At 36.1% G+C, this 19,152-nt stretch overlaps 1 protein-coding gene across 1 annotated transcript in view; it reads left to right on the top strand.

Moving 5' to 3' along the window:
- The window catches only part of LOC136825318 (uncharacterized), a 41,933-nt gene extending 30,394 nt beyond the window's left edge, over nt 1-11,539 (top strand). Inside the window, exons 8-9 of the mRNA XM_067081471.1 lie at nt 284-1,053; nt 2,066-11,539. Coding sequence (XP_066937572.1) covers nt 284-1,053; nt 2,066-4,153 — 2,858 coding nt within the window. The 3' untranslated portion in view covers nt 4,154-11,539. The remainder of the gene's footprint in view (nt 1-283; nt 1,054-2,065) is intronic.
- The last annotated feature ends 7,613 nt before the right edge of the window (nt 11,540-19,152 follow it).

The following is a 19,152-nucleotide window of genomic DNA, read 5'->3' as shown; positions in this document are numbered from 1 at the left end:
GTTATTGTGTGTGTGAACTACGGCTAAAATTTACTCTTTACGTCATTTTTTGGAATATGTCTGGGCTATATGTAAATGCACACTGCAAGCAAAAATTACTAGAAATCGTAAATATTTCTCAGATCTTTTAAACCTTATCTCCTAAGTATTTTTTAATTTTCTAATAAACTGAAAGATGTATTTATTGATGCATGCATTGCTCACAAGCATTTTGAAGATTGTAATTTTTCCTCTTGCGTTTAATGTGATCTGCCATATGGTTAACTTACTGTAACTTTTCCAGGTGTGAATTCTTTCATGAACTCGTCAGCTTTTGCTGAATTTGCCAAAGATGCTCTTAACTCTTCAGGAAATCTGGATAGTCGTCTCTCAGCTCTCCACAGAAATGATGAATCTCCATTGAAGAGCATGCCAGAGATGTCTATGTCTGCTGTTTTGGAAATGGAGATAAAAGATGTGGATTCTTCAAAAGAGAATATATCGGATGATGATGTTGTAGAAATCCCTAAGAGAGAATTTCCAGCAAGAGACTCTATGGAACGGGAACTTTCCCGCAAAGCTGGTTCTGTTGGAAGGGAAACCTCTGAAAGACGGAAATCCAGTGAATCTCGTGACTTCATCAGAATTAAAGACTTAGATGAGCCTCGGGAGAGGAGTGAGGGCCGAGACTCCCGAGACCATATTAAACCTCCTAGTAGGTGGGACATGAAAGAATCCAGAGGCCTAAAAGACTTGGATACAAGAAGAGACAATCATGATTTGAGCAGCAGTAGTAGAAGGGATAGTCAAGAACGCAAGGACATGAGGGATGAATGGGAATGGGATAGGGATATCGATCACAGGGAGTACAGTTCAAGAGAGCGTAGGAGCTCAAGGAGTTCCAGAGACTCTAGAGATTCCCATGATACAGGTGCTGGAGAGGCGAGAGATAATTATCGCAGTAGCAGCTGGGATCACGTGGGATCAGAGAGAGATTACCCTCATAAAACCAGGGACCGGGATTTCTCCCACTCTCTCAACAGTTCCTATGACACAACGCTACAAATACCGAAGGTAGAGATTTGCTTGTTTTGTATTTGTTTATTTGCTGTTAGTTAGTTCTTGAAACCTTGGTTGGCAAAGTTGTAGGAATACAGGCGGTCCTTGCTTATCGGCGGCATTGATTAATGGCATTTCGGTTTTACGACGCTTGGCTAACTACGTCGTTAACCAGATTTTTTGTGGCGGTAAGCAGTCTATTGGCATCGGTAAGCAGTTTATCGGTGCCAGTAAGCAGTTTATCAGTGTTAGTAAGCAGTTTATTGGTGTCAGTAAATGGTTAACGGTGCCGTTAAGCGGTTTATTGGTGCTTATGACATAAACGGCATTTATTACCATAATTTTTGTGATGTTTTGGTTATCAGCAATTTTCGGTTATCGGCGCTCGGCTGGGAACGAAAACCCGCCGTTAGCCGGGGACTGCCTGTAATCAAGTTATTCAACTACACAATTATTGATACAGGCAAATCCCTGGTTATTGGCGGGGATTCCGTTCTGAGGGTGTGATGATAACCAAAAATTGCGATTTCAGGGCTTTTTTGGGGCTTATCAGCACCGAAAAGCGCCGATTTTTGGTTATCAACGCCTCTGTTAGGTATGTATCGGCACCAGTACCCAGTTATCGGCTCCGTTAAGTGGAAATTGGCGATTTTGGCGTTGAAAATTGCCGATTTTCGTCACTGAGACAAGCCCTGTAAAACCAGACCACCGTTAACCAAGCCTGCCGTGATCTGGGACTGCCTGTACTTGAAGTAATGTATCAGATTAAATAATATATATGTCTGCGTGTTATATTTGTTAATATTTTGTATTTGTGATGAAAAATATTTCTGTATCTTGACTAACATTTATTGTTCAGTCATCCTGGTGTATGTAGTTTTTCTAAACATGATTTTACTGATGGTGTTAAAAGCAGTAATGATTGTGTTTCTTATTTATAGAAAGAGCAGTTAACTATACTGCATTAGGATATTTGCTCACTCAGGAGGCTTTTTATTTAAACATTATATTCTTCCTCTATTTTCAGGATTTGAAGCCAATGAGTGCAGCAGAACTGTTGGATACATTTGGTAAAGTATTTAGTAAATCTCTAAGCAGTGGGAGTAGTGTTACATCCCCAAGTCCGTTTGAGCCTGTCAAAGCCCCATCAACACCAGTTGTGCAGCCTCCCATACCTGATCTGAGCCGTCCACCGCCAAATCTCTCAATACCCTTGCCACCCACAAATCCTCCTGCTACAGACTCTCCGGCACCTTTTGCTTCGACTCCCTCTGGGGCTGGTGCTCAAACTCCTTACACTCCCACTAAACCACTTTATCAGCCTCCTCCTTATGCTGTCACTCCAGAAAATGCCTCCAAATCATCTTACTGTCCACCTCTTCCACCTCCTCCACCTCCACCACCTCCCCCTACCACCACTGCAGCATCTGCTGCTGCTGGTACTGAATCCCTTGCATTTCCACCTTTTGATACAGGAACAGCTCCAACTTGGATTCCACCTCCACCTCCACCACCACCACCACCTGAATTAGGGGAAAATGAAATTTCCTCATCTGGAGCAGATTATGATTCAGGTGGGAGAAATTATGGTCAGAGTTGGTCTGATTACGATGATGAATCTGATGACCGTAACTGGGGAGAACCTCCTGGCAATGAAGAGTTGGAAGCCTTAAATTCAGACACTCCATCTTCACCACCACCTTATGAGAAAGGGTTTGTTGGATCACTTGCCCCCCCTCCATTACCTCCAGTCTTTTGTGCCCCCAGGAGCAACTTAAGGGAGATTGTGTCTGAAGATCATAGAACCAACCTGGTCAGTATTCAGCCTAATACTGTTGACAGCGACTACCGTTGTTATAATTACCGTAGTCTTTCAGAAGAGCCCAAGCCTTCACCAGCCCCAATACCTTCTATCAAGTCCTTGTTTTCCTCAGAAATGGATCAAGATCTTAGAGTTAAAAAGCCAGGCTTAAAGCAGGGTAGAACAGAATCTGGTTCAGATATGGATATAAGTAACTCGGAGTCAGAAGACAATATGGATATCAGTGATGAATCAGTAAAGGAAGATGCTAATAATGCAGGTAGAGAACCTCGAGAAAAGCATTCTGAAGGTAAAGTGAACCAGGGTGACTCGAAAAAGAAGATTGCAGAAGAAAGAAAGGATGTGCATAGTGATGAAGATTTACCAGGTAGTGGCCCAGAGAAGAAGGTAAGTGAAAAACTTGAAGTTGAGAGTGTAAACTCTATACCATCAAAAATTGATGTAGAAAAAGATGTAAAGCCTATTACATCTATTGTTGGAAACTCTGGAAACATAAGTCCAAGTGAAGATGTGGATGTTTCGGAAAGTGTTATGTCAATAAATGCTAAAGAGGTGGAAAGCATATTATCACAAATGCGTAGAGCTTCATCATTAAATAGTGCAAATAAAAATGTCGGTTCTAATAGTTGTGTAGGAGTTAGCAGTAATGTTAAGGTTCTTACTAATGCTGAAAATGATAATGATTCACCGTTTAAAGATGATCATGATGAAAGGAGTGAGTCAGATGAAAATGAAGATCCTGATAAATCTTCAGAATTTGTGAATCAAAAAAGTGATGAAATAAATAATGGACCAACACATAGTGCAAATAATGACGCTACATTGTTGGATGAGAAAAACCAAAGTGGTGGCAGTAGTAGTAATAAAAATGAGGAGCATATTCCCACTCTTATTGCCAAAAATGGTTCCAGAGGAAATTTAGATAAAGATTTTAACACATCTCGTAATGTTACCGGGGGCAATATGATTGATGTGATAGACGTTATGAAAAATTTAGACCGCGAATTTAATCAGCAGAAACTGCGAGGCCCAAGAGGGGGACCTAACCCCCGTTTTATGAACCGTGGTCGGGGAGTGTCTCAATTTGGAGGAATGGGTAGGGGGGAGAGATTCAGTTCTCCACATAGTCCTAGGGGGGGCTGGAACTTCAGTGGTCCAGTGTTTAACTCTCCTCGTGGTAGAGGTAGGGGCCATCGTGGAACGCCTCCTTATAGCCCCTCAGGTAGAGGATTCCGTGGTCCAAACCCCAATAGAGGAGGCAGAAACTGGTATGGAGCTGACAACTGGTTCTAAGGATTTTTGTTGTACATAAAAAAAAATATAGTGCTGCACTGTAGTTCTCAGAGGATTTTGGTAAAGCAGTATTTTGACTTTTGTTACTGTCTGATCTTTGGAATTTTAGAAACCATTTCCTGGAGCTCACGAATTGTAGTGGAATTTGTTTGAAGTAGGACGTACAAATATTCATAATTATGGATATAACAATTTAAATAATTGGAAGATTTATCCCCCAATGCTTCCATATGAGACTTATGAAAATTATGTCCTGTGGACATTGCATTATGCTATTAGAGATGGATATATTTTTTGATTCAACAATACTGTACTTTAGTATGTGTTAATATCATGAATTTTACCTAAATGAAGTTTTGAGTTGTACAAATAGATTTGTATCAGTGATTGATATGTAAGGCATCCATTTTGGTATATTTTGTGGAAAATTTTGCATTGTTTTGGATTTTTGAATGCCTTATTACCGTGGAAGGGACTCTTAAGTAAATTGCATCTGATTAATAATTTAAGAGTCTTGATATTTAAAGTACAATTAGAGCAGTGTCATTTTTTTAATGTTTGCTTTTATTATTTTGTCTTGAAACCCGTTGTAAAGATGTGGACAGATTTTGGCAAGTTTTGCTTTTTAGAATTTCTGCATTCTGGTCATTTTGGTAACAAAGAAAATACAAAATAACAGATAAATGACAAGTTAATATTTAGTGAATAATTTTGTATTTTCATTTAAGCTGCATAAGTTTAGACATCTAAACTAGTGTGAATCAAGTTCCCAAATACAGTTTATAACAATTCTTTCATTTAAACTGGCGAACTCTAGAAAGTAGATATTGGTTATGTATTAAATTGGATCTCATGAAGTAAGTCTTACTTTTTTAATCCTTATCAAGAATAGATTTTGTATAGTTGGGGAATTATCATAGGTATGTTTTGGGAATTATAAATATGTAAGTATTCAAAGGCATTGTGTACTGATGTTGTTAGTGTTGGCAGGCTTTCTGCCACAACTTTTGGGAGTGTAACATCAGAATTTTTGTTTTGTCATTTATTTCTGAAGCAACATAATTTTGCTATATTCATTTGTAAAAATGTCTTGAGGCATCAGCTAACACTTATAGTTAATTATTCCCTAAACAAGGAACCCATATAAGCCAAAATATAATTAATGAGATGCTTAATTTAAGTTTTTAACCCTCCAGACAAGATAGGGGAACTTGTTCATGCTAAGTTGAAAAGTGTTTTTCATGACTAAATTAGGAGAAATTAGTATGTGAAGGAAATATTAGTTACTAGATGGAATTTTTTAAAACCATTAAAGGAATAATATGAATTTAAATAGAGCAACAAATGCATTGTGTATGTGAAAGTTTTATTGATAAGAGGCAGTGCCCAAGTTGGTATACTATTTTAATTGAATTTTAAAAATTTTCATTGATAGTAATAGTTTCACTTAATGATTAGGTTGAATATTTTGATATTGTTTGCAGAAGATTAACATGTATTTCACAAGAATTTGTTGACATAGAATTACTGTGCAGCAGTATGTAGGCTTTCTCCTTTAAAGCTTCACACTGTGTAATATGAACCATTTTGTGAATAGCTCATAGACCCATCAAGATTTTGTTAAAAAAGCACACAAGTGATGGTAATTCTTGAGAGTTCTGGTATTCCTTACATAATTTGTAATGTACAGTGCTGTATATGAAAATTGCAGTAAAAAAGTTGAAGAGTCGGCTTGGAGTAGTAATTGACAAATTAATTAGCTCCTTATTTTTGAGAGGTTACCTTTGACATGTCACCAATTCACGAAACCTTTTATCCTATTTGGTACTAAAAATTTACAGCAGATATTGGTTTAATAGGAAATTGAATGTGAACAGTGCACCATATATTTTTCAGGGATTTCATACATTTTGGAGAGGTAATTTGAAATGTCAGAGAAAGTCATTATTGAAAATTATAAATTTCTTGTTAACTACTTGTGTAGGTTGCTGTTATTTGGTCTGAAAAGTTGGGTATGAACTGCATCTTCATTTACCAGTAATTTATTATTGTCTCATGTTTGCTACAGTTTTAGCTTGTGATTTGCACTTATTATTTAGGAAATCTTTTTTCTTACCCAGGGAATTATTTTGTGAGACTCCACCAACACAAGTTGGTACTGTATCATGGTTTTTGTTACCTCAAGACCACATTATTGCTTGATTGCAAAGCTCTAAGAAGTACTTTAGAAGGGGAATTGAACCATTGTTCAGGAAATAGACATTTTTTCCAAAAGTCCCATCATGAATGCCGTACTAGCTGATGAGTGCAGCAATTTTATTTCAAAAGGGTTTTTACCATTTGTTAAATATTCGTATTCTTTCCAGTAAAAATACTTTAATAGCTGGAGTTGAAATTGAAACTTTTCAAAATAACCTTAAGCCTTACAGTTGGTCAAATTTTTTCCTCTCAGTTACACTGACATTTTACTGGATTTTGACTGTTTTTGTCACCATTATTAGTAGATATTATTGTTGATGTTTTGTGATATTATTGTTTAAGTTTTGTGGCACTACATATAGCTTTTATACATCACCAGCTTTTCCTTGCTGTAGTGATACAAAAGGTTTCACTTGACTCTGCTTAGAATTTTGTCAGCATTTTGTGAGTTTTTCCAATATGCCAAGGATACATTCAAATCCCTCAGACTTTATCATCTTGCTTAAATGGAAGTTTTAGGCCAAGCCCTGTGCATTATTGAGCATTTGAGCATGGTTGTATGGTAACCAGGTCCCATAGTTCTTGTCATTGTAAATGATATGGCTCTTCTGAATTGTTGGGCCTTCAGGGCCTAGATTTATGGAGGACTTTTTATTAAATAGAGATGGTCTAGTGCATAGTTCTTTGCTTATATTCTTTGGTGTAATTTCAGGAATGCATGGTTAAATTTTTGTTTTAACAACTTCATGCCTTTGTTAGATGATTAGAGTTGGGTTTGTTTTTAGTATTTTTATGAAAAGTGTTCTTATCTCTCATAACAAAAGTCTGTTATGTAATGTAAATAGTTAATGGGCTGACAATCTGGTGACCTTAGGAACAAATTAGTAAAGTTGTAATATATTTCCTTTGGGGAGTTCATGCCAGTTAATGCCAGAAGTGTTTTGAACGGTAAACTAAATATTGCTCACAATTTTGTGTATATAGTTCCTTTTGACCCCAACAACATTGCTTTTGGTGTTTCACTTTTCATCTGTTCACTTTGATGGCTTATTCACCTGGCTGTCCAACTTCTTGAACCCTACCTTGCTCAAATTTGTTCTTAATTTAAAAACAAAGCCTTCATATAAGCCACGTGGGAGTGGCAGGAATTACTCTGTGGTCTTGTTAAGCTATTTAATGTGTAGTATATAATATATTCATCACTTCTTTTCATGTGCAGGAGGATTTATTTGCTCATTTGTGGAAGCACACTTGGAATAAGCATTTCGATTTCTTATGAATAAATAAAATTACTTGGTTTGTTGAAAGTAGCTAGAGAATCAGACATTATAAGAGTTTGTTAGAGTGTATGGAAGGTGTAAATTATAAATTTGAAAAGGTGAAGCACAACAGCTGAAAAATTTTAGACAGCGTTGCTTGGACACTCTATGAAAGTGTGGGAGTAATCTTAGCCCCATGAAGTCAGTCACCTAGATGGTCGCAGTAAGGCAACTACAGCAATATTACTATTCAGAAATTTTCATTCATGTATATGTAGATTCTGAGAAGGCATACCCTGTACCAAGACAAGCAGTTAAATGAGCATTTCAAAGAGAGTTTACTACCAGAAAGATTCATTGAGTACAATCAGGAGTGAAGACATTTGTTGGTATGTTAGGAGAATCTGATAAACTTTGGTGTTCATGAAGAACTGACATTAGGCCTTTAACTGTATATCAAAATGTCGGAGGTAGCAACAAGGAAGTATAGAAGAGGAATCAGATGGCTTGGTGTTGACAGCAGAAGTGTTCTTAAATGCGCCAAGTTGAGGGGGAAAGAAAAAGATTGGCAAAACCTTTGTAATTGTGACTAAAAAGGAAGCTAGTTTGACAGTGATTGTGTGACTGCTGTACTGATGATAAAGTGGGTGAACACAACTCTTTGCATTAAACATAACATGTCAGAGATAATTAAGGTTACATAAAGTGGTTGGACTAAGGGAAGTGAAATGATGGAGGATTATGGTTCTTGTGTGATGATATGTTTTGGGCATCTGATCAAGATTGATAAAAGTAATATGGTACTGATGTGTTGCAAGATTTGAAAAAATGCTGATGGGTTTAAATTAGGGCTTAGACCAGTTAAGAATTCAGAAAATGCACAAGATAGAAACAGCAAGAACTCATCAGACATGATTTGCCTTTAAATGAAAACCTGAAGTAACAGCTTGAGTGATGATAATGGATTACAACCTTGGCAAAGCCTTCATTGAGAAGGAATGTTCTTTGAAACTTACTTTCTTTTTTGGGACCTCAAAGCACGAAAGTATTTTTGTAAAACTGGGAACAGGAATCCCCAGACTTACATTTTTGCGTCACCTGTGTTCTTGATAATGTGACTGAGAGTGAGATAGCAGTGGTTAAAAGGATACATTGTGATTTCTTACAAAACATCAACTAGCTTCTTCCAGCATTTCACTATTGAAGGCAAAGAATTTCAAATATTGATCAGTTATTTTATTAATGTGGTATTTAATTAAAGTTTTACTTATTGGCAGGTTTTGCAGTTTTGTAATCACTGGTTTCATTACATGTGTTTTTGCCAATTTCATCAGTGATTCACCTGAGAAAAATAAGTACAGGTCTTTGTTCTTCATATTCAAACTTGATGCTCATGGTAATAAACGGTAAATAAAATAACAAGAACAGAGTAATTGTAGTGATCGATATACATGCTGTGATTAAAGACTGTTCATGTTGTGGTGTATAAATATCAGTTGTTTAGTGAAACTGAATGCGGTAAACAAGGATTATTGTATTTTTATTGCAGTCAACTGGAATGTTCCATGTTTTGCTTAAAAATTGGGCATAATGGAAATAAATATTTTATTTTTGGTTGACTATTGTTACTAAAATAAAACTTGAACATGCCCTGTAACATTGCCTGTACATCCCAGTTCATCACAGGCCTGTTAAAGAATATAAAAGACAATTTTGGTGGGATTAATAACATACAATTTCTGATTTTCTAATCAAGTTCTAGTTTTTGTCAGTGCAAGTTTGAAGAAAACAGCTGTTATGATAAATTTAGTAGTAACTGATGCAAGAAAGACCTTTGGATTTGTTTTGCAAAGATTCATGTTGAATTGTTCATCTGTTTTGGGTTGAACTTTTGAGTGGAAGATTTTGTGAGATTATGTTCTCTTGCTCTATTTTTTATCGTTTTTTTATCGTGATGGGCATTCGTGATCTACTTTTGATATTTACTCTGTCTATATGGTTAAGTACCATTTCACTGCGATATGTATCATCATGTGAATTTATTCATAGAAAAATACCTTGCATTATGTGCTCAATTTTCTACAAGTAGGAAGATAGTGTAGAGCCTTGTGATTGATGTTTCCTTTTGTCTCATCAGTTAAAAAGATTGACATATGATATCACTATATACAAGTAAAAATTCATTTTATATTAATATTAAGCAGACAAGTCCATTCTCTACACACAGTCCATTCTTCCTGTATGCAAGTTCCTAATATGTGAGGTAGGCTCAGAATTAGGAAATCCTTCTTAATATGCAAAACTTATTCATATAGAGTGAACCCATCTTTTGGAAGTAAATCAGAAAAGCAAAAAATGCAATATGTGAGCCTCCCTTGAAAATGCAACCCACAGGAGCCCAAAGTGCACAAGGAAACTTGACAGAAGGTTGCAATCTTGTATTTTTGATAATAATAACATAGCTGTATTTTTAATTTCAGTAGTAACATAGAAGTCCCCAAAAGAATGAGTGCAACAATGTAATTCCATCAAATGGATTGAGTAATTAGTCTAGTAAGTTGGAACAGGGATTGGAGTGAAAGTGATGTTATAAAATTATTCTGATTTGAAATGTTTCATATTCTAGCATTAGAAGTTAACACCCGTTGTACCATGTAACAAATACATTTTGAACAGGATTAGAGATATCACCCTCTCTTTGAGCTGTCAAGAGTAGAAGTAGATGAATTCTTTCTTCAGAAAGCTTTTTTTTTTTTAAGTATTTGCGTCGTGTTGTTTACATGTGAATCATTCGTAAAAGTAGGGAAACACATTAAAAACATAAGTAGGCTGTCTCTTTCTTTGTTAATCTTAAGTGCTTCCATGAATGGAAGAAGACTTGAGCACAACAGTTAATCTTTGTAAATAATGATTTTTTAACTTTGGAAATATGAAAAAAAAAGTTTGTGATATGTATGTTGTGCATGCTAATCTATGCATAAAACTAAATAAAAATATGAAATGAAAACAATTAAGTATTGTAGCAGAGGCATGAATCCTAGCATGTGCTTTTAGTGGACTTCTCTCCTCCCTTGCAGTGAAGTAGTTTCTCGTGGTTTATTATAATTAGTTTTAATTTTATTTTAATTTATAAAATACAGTGTACATTCATGTAACTTTGACCTTATTTCAACTGCCTAACAAGAATTTAATCTGAAGTGTTAATCATAATATTGTACATATTGGACAAATAAAGGTTAAAACCTGGTGTTATGCCAACCAAAAACATTTATTCTTATAAATATTGCTCACATCCCTATTACGGAAGGCATTCTGTCAGCCATATTCTCACATATTAGGAAAATGGACTGTTAGCTTCAAGGGATTGTAAATGATGAACATGAACAGACTAGGAAGAGGGGAAAAGTTGTAAGGCATTGCATTTGGAGACAAAAGAAGTCTTATAAAGAAAGGAAATTTTTTGGAATGAGAATCACAAACCTTCAGATTTGTGCACATTGATTTACCTTGTAAAAATTTTTTAAAAGGGTTGGCCATCATTAAGGTCATAAATTGATTTCTTTGCTAGTACTTTATAGTTCATGTTGGTAGGTACTGACCTTCACTGATTTTTTTATGCGTTATTAAGCCTCATTGTGATGTATGCTTAGATGTAATTCACTCAGTTCAGCAACATTCAAATCGAGTATGAAAGTGAGAGCATTATTACTGTATCATTACTGGTTTCTAAGAAATTACCTTGTGATAAATAGATGTAAGTAGATTTACAAATTACATTTTCATGTGCAAGGTTTCTTTTACAATAACTTTTATGAAATGTAAATTCCATGATGCCCATCTTCTCACAATCATGATTCCTTGTCCTTGGCTTTGTGAATCACTTCTTCCACCATGTTCTCTGAAACCCCATATTATAATGGTCTTTTTGTATGACTTCCTTCTTTGCCTGTGTTAATTTTTTATGGCGTCACTGAGCTTTACTTCTTGCTTTAGGGTGACAGGTGTCCGAATGACTTTTAATTGTGGATTTGGTGGAATACTACGCAATCCTTAGAACATTTTCTTCCACTTTTTAAAAGAATAAATCAGTTCTGTTCCTTTAAAGGTAAGAACAAGTTGTTGCTTTTGTAGCCGAAGTGTGTTTAGATGGTAAGAGAGAGCAGATTTTCAGCATGATTTAGGTAGAATATACTTATTAGGTTTTTGAATATGGTGTACATAAATCATTATCAAATTAAGATGGACCAAGTCCATGCTGTGGTTATAGATGTATGATCAGAAATCTTGAATTTATTTGGAAAAATGGTTGCGTTAGTGGTATGAATGTCAAATAAAAAAGACAAGAAATTTATTCCAGTAAAATAAGCTGTAATAAATTCCTTGTGATATTTTACCTTGGTGGTTACATACTAGAAGAAAGCAAGTGTATGGTGCAACAAATTTCTTTAGTTTTCATGAGATTTCAAGTAACTGCAAATACTCCACTTTACTTGATATGTTTGCAGGTGTTTAGAAATGGTTAGTTTGTTTAAATTAGACCAGAAAACAAATGAAGAAAATATGTGAAAATTATTTAATGATATTGTATTTTTCTGCCAAATACTAGGTCACCCATTAGTCAGAGATGCAGGGAACTGAAGTATTTGATGTAGCAGTTGACAGAGCACTAAAATGAACTAGAAGGTGCACTGAAGTTTTACTTAATTGAACAGAATTATAAAAGGTTTCTGTAAGTAATATGTACTTTAAACGTATAGATCCATCATATCATTAGTTTAAGTATGTTATGGCACTATGGATTGTCTTACTGGTCTGGCCAAGTTTTGAAGGTTACTGTGTTCATATGGATAACAAGCCTTATTTTTACCTGAAGAGCAAACTTCATTTTAACCTAAATAAAACACCCTGTTCAGTGCTGATTAATTAAGTCCAAGATACCTGCTTGGACTACCTTAATATTGCTATAAGGATGAGGACCCCACTACTGTGGGAAGTGACCTGGCTAAACCATTCATCATTAAATATCTCAGGTCTTTGTGAAATGTTTGTTTGTATGTATGTGCATGTTCTCTTAGGATTCTTTTCATTTATGTGATCACCTGAATATTTCTTCTCTTAATTTATTGGAGAACGCTCTTCATCTGCCATCAGAATCCAATGTGCTTTCTGGTGTAACTGGTATCAGTCATACATTAGGTAATTGCATTTGTACACTAACTACTTTGTCCAATTTTCACCTGTTTTGCTTGATTTTTAACGTGATACAGTCAGCAAGATTCCAGCAGGTTGGTCATGGACTGTGACGATTGGCAAAGAGAACTAGGGCATTGAGGAGCTGGCCAGTGAAGCTCTTGGGGATACCACTGTGCCGGGAGGTGGACAAGGACACTTGAAAGTGTCAATCATCGATGTTATAGAGAGGAACCAGTTGTTGAAGCTGTGAAGTGGAAGCTAGGTATGGGTGGTACCTGTATATAGGGGAGGTTGGTCATAGTCTTCCTTGTTTCATCCCCTATCCAAACCAACCAAGAACAGACGGAAGAGTGACTAGGAGAGAAGGTAAATGTTTAGGATGGTTTTCTGTGGTCAGAGATGATGAATACCCAGCTTTTGCCATCAGTATATTTTTTAAGAAAACCCAGTTCTTGCAAGAAATATTTTTATCATTGGAGGAGAGGCAGTTGCCGGAGGCATAATAAGCAGCTCCAATCACCAGATGACCAAAATCAGACCAAGACCATGCATTGTGAAGTTGACAGATGTAAGAGCTGCTGCTCTTTCTCATCGTGCTGTCCATACATGGTGCTTTCTCTTCCACTGTGGTGGAAACTGTAAGTCTGAAATTTTACCATTTCTTTCTAGAATGTTACGGTCCCAGTGTCGTGTTTTTTATATCTGTTCCATGCTGTCCTTTCTTGTTTTGATTTGCTGCTAGTGTACACTCATTTCTGGACTTTACAAGGATATACCAATCAGGAGAGTAAAGGGAGCACAGACTGCACCTTTGACACTACCAGTGGAGAAAGTATCTGGGAGGGAACTGCTTATGATAATGAAAGACTTGGTGGATGGCACTAATGCATGAATAGAAGATGGCATGGCAGCATTTACTTGAGGCCAAGACTGAATCAGCCATGCCATTAACTTGGATTCAGACATACCTGAATCAAGATCTCAGATATTGGCGGTGGCAAGGAAGCAACCAGTAGACATGTTAGCCATTAAAAGCCTATTATGGTTCAGATCCTGTGATAGATTAATGGTGAGAATTTACAAGGAACTGAAAGCATCATGTAAGGGAATGGTCAAGGTTGCTGAACTGCTCCCTTTTCTTCATGGCACAGTATCCTGTATCAGTGGTGGACAAGGGGTTACAGTCTCATATCAACCTCCAGTCAGAGTTATGTGGACCTTTTTCCAGCATAGCCTAAACTTCTAGAATGTAGAAAATTTTTAACTGGTTGGGGAACAACTTAATCTTTTACATAGTGAATCATGCTGCTGTTGTCATGGATATGTTGTTTGTTCTTGCTTGTCTGAAGGATCATGGCCTCGCCCTATGTTTCCACAGTTTCTGCTGAGTTGAGGAAGGTTTACAACTCTCTCTTGGCAATAGCTAGCTTGAAGAACATGGATGCAATAAAGCATTTTCTAGAAAGGTTATTGGTTTCTATTACAAGATCTATGTGGCATCCAAGGCAACTGGCAGATGCAGAAAAAACAATTTCCAAGTCCTGTTGGTAAGGAAGTACATCCATAAGGGAGACTTAGTGGCATCCATAGATCTGAATGATTCGTCAAGTTACAATCTTATCAGTCTTGGGAACATTACCACCTGTGTTGCTTACATTGCCAAATATAGTACTCTACATAGACAGTGAGTCACAGCTGAGGCAGTTACATTGAAATCACAAAAACAAACTGTGGCCTGGATAAACTGCCTAATAGTAATAATATTGAGATGATATGGTTCCAGTAAAAAAGTCCAGGAAAAGACAAGAATTGTACCAACTTCTTTATTTTTGCCAAGCAGATTTAAAAAAAAATAATTAAGGTAGTACATATGCTTAAAATGAAAAAACCTATAATCCACTCATGCTTGATTATAGCCAGTGATGATGGTAATTTGCCTACACCAGTTCCATTATGTAATAGTTTTCATTAATTGGATAAATTATTAGGTAAACAATAGTTTATTATCCATTAACTGACAATAGCCCCATTCCCAACACCCTTTATTGTATTTAGGGATTGGTCCAAAGGTTTGTACAAAGTATGAACAATACAAAATTTCTATACATATAAATAATAATTGCAAAAATGGTAATTTTTAATAATATCACATTGCTTCATTCATCATTACTGTACTTGCCTTTTACCAAATATAAATTGCTTGTAACAAAGTACATGTAAAATATTTCTGATGCATTTCATCATGATTTTGTTTACAATGTACTATATCACAGTTTATAATATAATGAGACTTGCTTCATTGTATTAGAACACAAGGCATGTTATATCTCAAATGTTCGGTTGAAGGTAACAAATTCCTTTACAAAGTATAAAAAATTGTTTTACAAATACCTGTGTTGTAGGTCTGCATGTTTGATAAGTTCAGTTTAAAATAACCTTGTCAGGAATGGTTTACTGAGTTGAGTACAGTAGTTCTCTTGGTGCAACACTTTCCCACTCCTTGGTTCATTCCAGTTTTCATTGTGTTCATTTGCTCTTCTGGCTTGCTCAGCACCTCAGGCACCTTCACACATGACAGGGAGGCAGAGCTTCCTTATCAGGGTGGAGCTGCTAATGTGTCAGCTTTAAAAGAAATTACAGACCACATCTACTTCACGGTTAAAAACATAAAACAGCAGACTGAGAGATATAGCAAAGTTCATGGCTATATCATGTGTTGAGATCTGTAGTAAATTGAAAATGTGTCAAAAGAGTCTAATAGAATAAATAAGAAATTTTGTAAAATATAGAACAAAAGTAACAGAAGACTTGGAATCTCATGAAAAAGGAGGTATGTCAGCCTATTAATATATAAACAAAAACATACAAACCATACTCTAAATTGTAAACTTAAGAACAGAACAGCTAAACAATCCTAGGTTAAGTACAAAACTAGAAGTATCTAAAGAACAATACAAATACAACTCCAGTTTTAATAAAAAAAAAAAAGGAAAAAATAAAAATATTACGTTTGTAAATTCACCTGACGACCCTCAGTAACTATGCCGTTCAGTGATATGTTAATGGTCTTAAACATGCAAAATGCACAATTCCATCAATAGAAAATTATGTTCCTCAACCACTTTAGAGAGTAACTTAGGAACTACTGCATTAAGTTACACCTTGAAAGCAGTAATGCTCTCACAATAATTCATTTATATACAATCAACCAAGTAAGGCTTTCAACTTGACACTGCAGATAAACCTTATCAAATAATTTTCAACAGCATGAATAACAGGAGACTTTGGTGCCCACAGTCCAGTTTGACTGTGTTTGCTATACAACAGGTAATGCTGAACAGTATATTGACAACTGATGAATATATGGAATGGGCCCTGTCTAAGTGACAGTGAAACATTTTCCTCTCAAACTTAGAGAATATTTTTAACAGTTGACCTAAATATATGCTCCTCCTGTGTTGTAGAAAGGTTTGACTAGAATATCTTGGTAGCAGTTGTCACTTTCCATTAATAATAAGTGCAAAGCAGTATAGCTGAGCTTACTCTTCTATAGGATCTCAGTAAATGTATATCAATTACACTGGAGAAATTCGCCCAGATCTATAATGAGAGAGTATAAAGAAACTTAACGTTCATCACTATGTTCACCATCAGCATGGCAAGTACAGCTATTCCATTATGATCTGACAGATCAGACCTGATTAACTCAAACTTCCAGTATGAAGACATCAAGATACATTAAATAGAATATATAAGAAACTTCCAAATGAATGACCCATAAAAGACAGAACATAACTAAAAATGGTTACCACTGCTACAGATATGATTAATGAAAAACATACACTAAAGTCCCTGCTGAATTTATGAGAAGTAAAAAGAGCAAGAAATACAATTTGGAGGCATTGTGTAGTTTTGCTGTCCATCGAGACGTATTCTCTAAAGGAAAAAAAAATTCACTATGGAATCATTAATATTGTAGGAAGACATTTTGGAAATGGGTTTTGGCACCAACAGCTTAGATGAACACTTTCCTAAAATTTAGGAAAAATTAAATTTTTAAAAAGCTGAGGAGATATACTTTAAAAAAACTGCACATGCAGTAGCTCTGTTTTAGGAAAAGATGAAGTCTCCTTAAGTTATAAAGCACTGGCAACAATAGTAAAAGCATGACAATTTTGCAATTGTTTTTTGGCCATTAAACTTGTTCTCCCCAACCCAAACTAAAATAGGTCAGTGCAGTAATTAATTCAGTAGCTGAACCCAGCAAAGACCCAGGTCATCAGAGATGTCGAAAGGGGTGATAGATTGTAACTTCCTGTATTAGTAAACAAGAAAAAGAAAGGAAAATAAAAACAATACCAACATACTATATAAAAGGCTGGAATATCTAGTAGGGGCAAATGATGCTTGGAAGCTTCAGGGACCAGTTGTGGACTTTAATTAATTTTCAATAACAGTAGAGATGATGAAGAGAACCCTCCAATAAAAGAGTAAATTGAGGAGACTTGATGCTACAGAAACCAGAGAGTATCCCCATCTGATCTGATAATTATTTAATCCGAAAGAAATTATGTTGTTTTCACAGAAACTGGAAAGAATTGCTGCAGCTTCACAGGGAAGAGCTGCAAACTCCAAGAAGGAGCATTTTGTATGAATGAGTACACAATATATAAAGCAAAAAGCTTATGGATCCAAGCCCCTAATAACCTAGGTACCAACCTGGCATGAGAATAATAGCCCTTTGCAATGATCCAACCCACAGACTTTGGTTGTTTTTTGTCATTTGTTTTAGTCAACAATAAATGTCTGAGGCCATAAATTAACTAATTTGGTAAGAATTATATTAAATGTATAAAAAGAGAAATATTCATTTTGAAAACAATGAAAGAACGTAGAAATTACCAAAATTATATCTTGGTAGAATTATAGCAATTGCAAAGGACTACCAGAAAAATAAATATGTTAATTATCATATTTTATATAAAAGACCTAAAGTTGAAAAATACCCCTCCAAGAACTGAGGTGATGGTATACCTGGTATCCTCATTTTGACAACCAGAGGAAGCAATCCTGAAGATCTCCAAAACTGGTACATGCAACCAGTACAGTAGATAATTATATAGTCTGGAGAACTAAGCGTTTGCCACAACATGGCTGTACTACCAGTCATTTATGAAGGCAGAACCGCTGTTGGTTTTTATACCCTAGGGAGTGACTGAATTACAAAAACTGAGTGCTTATAAAACACTTCTTGCATCACAAAATATTGTAAAGTTGTCATGGTCTAACAGCTCCATGAGTACTTTACTATGTGACATGGCCATAACATTTTGTTGCTGCTTAGGGAAGAACGTTTTTATAATGAAAACAACATAAGCCAAATCCAACACTTATCATTGGATTTTCAGCTATCCATAAAAATCCGAGTGGAGTCCTCGTTCCTTGCAGTATGTTCCACACAAGTCCCTCTCATATCTAATTCAGTCAAATTTGTTCCTACGGAAACACAGACCATCACCTTTTGTATAGGAGTATCCTTCAGTGCAGGCTTGAATTGGTCATGAAACTTGGTAACAAGGTAGTTACAGTAATAGGTGGATGTGGAGGGGTAGTATCCCTCACTCACCAAATGTTATACTCATTTTTTTGTTGGCCTTGTAGCAAACAGAGCTGCTACACTCTTGTCCCTCCCTAGAGGTTGAGAACGTGGGAGTGTTTGGATGATCGTTTACTCACTGCCAATTAATTGTGAGTTCTTTTTTGCTTTTTGGTGCCCTGCTTCGTGTTTCTTTCGAAGGGAGAAAAAACATGAATGACGTCGTTGCAATGGATGTGACTGCCTTTGTGGGTGGTTCATTATCACCTATAATGAATAATCCTCCCTCTTTTTGTGCTGCCTGCAAGAAGTAATCCTGTTTTAGGGCTTCTTACTGGGATTTTGGTGTTTGGGATTCACCCCTGTAGTTTAGATTTGGAAAGAAGGATAAAATGCAATTGCAGGCTTCATTGGGGGGGAAATACTCATGTGGAGATGCCCTGTAACCCTTCAAGTTCCTTCCGTTCTCTGTCTTCCATTCCTGTTCCTCCTGAGTGCTGTCCCTTTTAGGTGGGTTAGTACTAGGCATTTTAAACCTGATCATTTCCCCCAATGAAGCCTGCAATTGCATTGTATCCTTCTTTCCAAGCCTAACCTACTTGGGTGAACCCCAAACACCACAATCCCACTAAGAAGCCCTAAAACAGGACTACCCCTTGCAGGCAGCACAAAAAGAGGGAGGATTATTCATTACAGGTGACATGAACCACCCACAAGGACAGTCACTTCCATCACAACGATGTTATTCATAT

The sequence above is a fragment of the Macrobrachium rosenbergii genome, chromosome 37 (assembly GCF_040412425.1).
Source record: "Macrobrachium rosenbergii isolate ZJJX-2024 chromosome 37, ASM4041242v1, whole genome shotgun sequence".
Classification (NCBI taxonomy): Eukaryota; Metazoa; Arthropoda; class Malacostraca; order Decapoda; family Palaemonidae; genus Macrobrachium; species Macrobrachium rosenbergii.
The sequence above is the reverse complement of the archived record's forward strand: the minus strand, read 5'-3'. Positions and strand labels throughout refer to the sequence as shown.